Source organism: Mastomys coucha, chromosome X (genome assembly GCF_008632895.1).
Source record: "Mastomys coucha isolate ucsf_1 chromosome X, UCSF_Mcou_1, whole genome shotgun sequence".
Classification (NCBI taxonomy): domain Eukaryota; kingdom Metazoa; phylum Chordata; class Mammalia; order Rodentia; family Muridae; genus Mastomys; species Mastomys coucha.
This window is the reverse complement of record NC_045030.1, coordinates 52,460,497-52,465,343: the sequence shown is the minus strand read 5'-3', so window position 1 is coordinate 52,465,343 and position 4,847 is coordinate 52,460,497. Positions and strand designations below refer to the sequence as shown.

The 4,847-nt window shown below is 38.9% G+C and overlaps 1 protein-coding gene across 3 annotated transcripts in view; it reads right to left on the bottom strand.

Annotated features, from left to right (window-relative positions):
• The window catches only part of Slc25a14 (solute carrier family 25 member 14), a 36,069-nt gene that overhangs the window by 23,025 nt on the left and 8,197 nt on the right, over positions 1-4,847 (bottom strand). For all 3 annotated transcript variants that reach the window (XM_031357188.1, XM_031357260.1, XM_031357133.1), the window contains 2 exons: positions 3,447-3,541; positions 1,075-1,160 (listed from right to left, as the gene is read on the bottom strand). In XM_031357188.1, coding sequence (XP_031213048.1) covers positions 1,075-1,160; positions 3,447-3,541 — 181 coding nt within the window. The remainder of the gene's footprint in view (positions 1-1,074; positions 1,161-3,446; positions 3,542-4,847) is intronic.

Below are 4,847 nucleotides of genomic sequence, written 5' to 3'. Positions count from 1 at the left end.
ATAGCCAGAAACTGGAAACAACCCAGATGTCCCTCAATAGAGGAATGGATACAGAAATTGTGGTACATTTACACAATGGAGTACAACTCAGCTATTAAAAACAAGGAATTTATGAAATTCTTAGGGAAATGGATGGATCTGGAGAATATCATCCTGAGTGAGGTAACCCAATCACAAAAGAACACACATGATATGCACTCTCTGAGAAGTGGATATTAGCCTAGAAGATCAGAATACACGAAGTACAATCCACAAACCATAAAAAACTCAAGAAGAAGGAAGACCAAAGTGTGGATACTTAGTTCCTTCTTAAAAGGGGGAACAAAATGCCCATGGAAGGAGTTGCAGAGACAAAGTGTGGAGCAGAGACTGAAGGAAAGACAATCCAGAGACTGCTCCACCTGGGAATCCTTCCCATATTCAATCATCAAATCTAGACACTATTGTGGATGCCAGCAAGTGCTGGATGACAGGAGCCTGAGATAGGTGTCTCCTACTCGTTGGAGTAGGTGTGCCTTGTTGGAGGAAGTATGGCACTGCAGAGGCAGGCTTTGAGGTCCTATATATGTTCAAGCCCCATCCAGTGTGACACTCAGTCTACTGCTGCCTACAGATCAAGATACAGAACTCTCAGCTCCTTCCCCAGCACTCCATCTGCCTGCCTGGATGCTGCCATGCTTCCCACCATGATGATAACGGACTGAACCTCTGAACCCTTTTAAGACTTGCCTTGGTCATGGTGTCTATTTACAGCAATGAAACCTTGAACCTAAGCTATAGAATTACAAATCCTAGGCTGAAAACCAATGGATTAATTGCACATCACACTGAACTATTTTTGAACATCTACTATGAAGCATAATGTCAGACAAGGTTTCATATATCATCTCTAATTCTTAACAACTTTATGCTATAAACACTGCATTATCTTCATTTCAAAACAAGGAATGAATGAGACACCACATAGTTAAGAGATTTGCCAAATATTTTAGAACTAACAATAGATAGTGTAAGGATGTCAACTTGAATCTGAGTTAAAAGCTTGCGGCCTTCCACAGCAGGGATGTCTCTTACCTTTAGAACATCAGTGGGATTGGCAATCGTAGATGAAATCACTCCTGATACTACCCCACAGATCATATTAATTAGGAGAGTCTCATCTGTAAAAGTGTAAAATAAATAACAGAGGTCCATTTGATTAAGTACTGCTTTCTGGAGTCCCTGCAAGAAGGGAATCTTTTCTGGAGAGAGGACGTAAAAATGAACTTCAAGGGTTATCAAAGTAAAGCCTCTCAAATATTTAGAGACCATCCCAAATCAATACAAAATGTGTACAAACTATACAATATAAACCATTATTTCCATAAAACCATTATTCATATTCTTCTACATAACTCTCAGTATGCTATATAAATTTGAATATGGTCTTTCCACTTCAACCACTTCAAACACATTAATGCATCTGATTTTTTCTTTTAAATTCTTTCGAGATTATAATTTAATTACATTTCTCCCTTCCCTTTCTTCCCTCTAAACTCCCCCATATATCCCTCTCCACTCTCCTTCAAATTCATGGCCTCTTTTTTTCACATATAGTTATTACATGCATATATGGATCTATATAGACACATATATCCCTAAATATAATGTTTACCCCACATATCATTACTTGTGTATATGTTTTCAGGGCTGGCCATTTGGCATTGGACAACCAATTGGCATGCCCTTTTCCCTGGGGAAGACCGCCTCCCCTGCTCCCGGCTTTCTGTACTTGCCGACGGTTCTTAGTGTAGGGTTGAAGCCTCATGGGCTTTTCCCTGTCTAGTTTAGCATATCAGCTGGTAGCATCCTTGTTCAATTTTTAAGTCTTTTTATAGATAGTCAACTTAAAGACTTAATAACCAGATGTTAAAAAAAATATTATGCATAACAAAATTATATAAAGCCACTCAAAGTTAATATTTAGATATCTCCCAGCCTCCATTTATGTAGAGAAGGTTTCTATAATCAAATATGAAAAAGCAATAGTATAATCCCTGGTGCTGGGGGATGAACGGAGAGACTTGAACACGCTAGCCCAGCACTCTGCTACCCAGTAATACCCTCGGGTCCAGAAGAAATTATTTAGAAGAAAATTCCCTCAACTCCGAACGAGAAGAGAGGAACAACACGACATATTGTTCTACAGAGAAAATCCCATCTTCACTATTCCTTCTCCTCAGAAGAGTCTAGAAATAGAAAATTAATAAATCAATGTGAGCAAGCTATGAAAGGAAAATATTTTCAGGGAAGATGAAAGTGAATCCTTGAGGAATCCCACAAAAGAGGCTCCAGAAGTGCTTCAAGAAATACTGTTAACAGGAAGTCTCTCCAGCTTTCCCAACCATTCAGTAAACCCAGGCCTCTGAGAAAATTGCCATCGTGCAAATATCAGGTTGAAATGGAAAACCATAAAACAACTCTGCGTGTGGGGAAGGTGGCCAGAGGTGTATTAGAATCCAGACTACAACAAACGAAAATGTATTTACCTACCCAAACCTTACCAAAATTGACATCTAGAAAGTGCCTTCAAGTCCTCTAACTGATAAAAAGTGTATTCATTTTCAAGGACATGGCTGATCTAGGCTTCTTCAAGAATGACAATAAGGTTTTTTCTTTTTGTTTTTTCTTTTTTTTTTTTTAAGAATTATTAGTTTAACCAGGCAGTGGTGGTCATATGCATTTTATTCCATGGCTTGAGAGGCAGAGGCAGACAGATCCCTATGACTTTGAGGCCAGCCTGGTCTACAAAGCAAGTTCCAGAGCAGCCAGGGCTACACAGAGGAACCTTGTATCAAAAAACAAACAACAAACAAAGGAAAAAAAAAGATTTTTTATTTTAAGCCAAGTGGTGTGGCTCACACCTTTAATCCCAACACTTGGGAAGCAGAGGCAGGTGGATCTCCGAGTTTGAAGCCAGCCTGGTCTACAGAGAAACTTGCAGGACAGCCAGGGCTATACAGAGAAACTCTTCTTGGAAAATACCAAACAGACAAACAAACCGACAACAAAAGATGAATTATTATTTTGGGGGAAAACATATATCATGGCACATGTATGGAGGTGAGGGGTCAACCTTGTGGACTGTGTTCACTCCTTCAACCTTTGAATAGGTTCTACGTATCAAATTCAGGTAGTCACACTTGCACGGAATTTACCCATTAAGCCATCTTGGCAGCTTAGACGTTTTTTTTCAGTTGATAGTAAAAGATAAATGTGAAGAACAGGTCCTGTAACCCATGGATCCCCTCTGTAGGGATTTAGCCCACGCCAACACAAGCTCACCTTTACCCACGCAGTAAGTATCTTTCATTGACTGCCAGCATAAGATGATAAACATTTCACACTAAGCATGATTTCAACAATCCCTTTGAGGATAACCTCAAAAGAAAGTTGAGCATACTGACCTTCCAAACGTTCTACAAATAATCGCTTCAAGCTTTGATAAATACCAATTTTGATGGTGCCATATGATGCCTGTCTTAGTAAAGCAGGGGCAATTCTGCCCAAAAAGAGAGAAAAATAAAGAAAAGTTAGTTATAATTACCACACATTTGTAGATTTTACAATTTTTAAATCTGTAGTTTCCTGAGCAATAACAAGCATTTTTTTCAATCGTCCATGAAAAACCGCCAAAGAAAGCTCACATCCCAGATCATAAAACAAATGTCTACAGAGTTAAAAGAACTGAAATTATGCAGAATGTATAGTGGAAGCAAATCAGAAACTGAAAGAAGGATGCTCAAACACTTGGAAATCAAACAACACACATCTAAACAACATATGGGTTAGAGAAAGATGTAAAAAAAACATTTGAATGTATAGACCTGAGTACAATTTCAAATTTATCCTATAAAATACAGGAGACGATAATAACAACTAAAGAAAATGATGCTATGAATATGAGAGAGAGCAAACAGATACATGGGAGTGGGTGGCGGGAGAAAGGGAAGGAGCAAATTTTGTAAAAAATATTATAAAAATTTAAAAAATAAATAAAACATGGGACACAGCCAGGCTTAGCTACAGGTCGGCAATCCCAGCTGCTACTTCTAGGCTAAGGCAGGAGAATGAGGAGTTCCCGGCCTGTCCGAACTAGAATGAGTGAGCAAAAGGCCTGAACAGCTTAGTGTGACCCTGTCTTAGTAGAACAAGTAAACTAAGACGAGGTAGCTCACTGATGGAGTACATACGTGCCATGTGTTAGGTCCTGCTTTCAATCACCAATATTAGAAAACAATGGGGAAAGGGAAAGAATGTGCAGCCAAAACAGAGCTGAGAATCATTTCTAGTCAAATGCTTACAACTACAAGAGTAAACTCCCCACATGCTGACCTCCAGAACTGGGATAACTTAATTCCTGCTACTGATCAGCCACCAAGTCTATGGCACTTTGTTACAGTAGCCCAAACTAACAGTACTAAAATCTTACAAAGTAAAATTCAACTTTAACAGTTTTTAAGTTTCCAGATTTTATTTACTTTTAGTTTATATATAAGGGTATTTTGCCTACTAGTATGTCTGGGTACTATGCATACCATAGGCATGCAGTGCCTATGGAGGCCAGAGGAGGGCATAAGACCTAGAACTGGAGTTTCAAACAGCTGTGAGCCACCATGTGGATGCTGGGAATCAAACTCAGGCCCTCTGGAAGAGCAGACAGTGCTCTTACCTACTGAGCCATCACTCAAGCCCTGTAGAATTCATTGTTTTATTAAAGTTCAGAAAATAGTAATTCCCAGCCCAGAAAAATTTACTGAAAAATGCCACAAAACTGTTGAAAAAGTAACATTTAATCTTACAAAAAA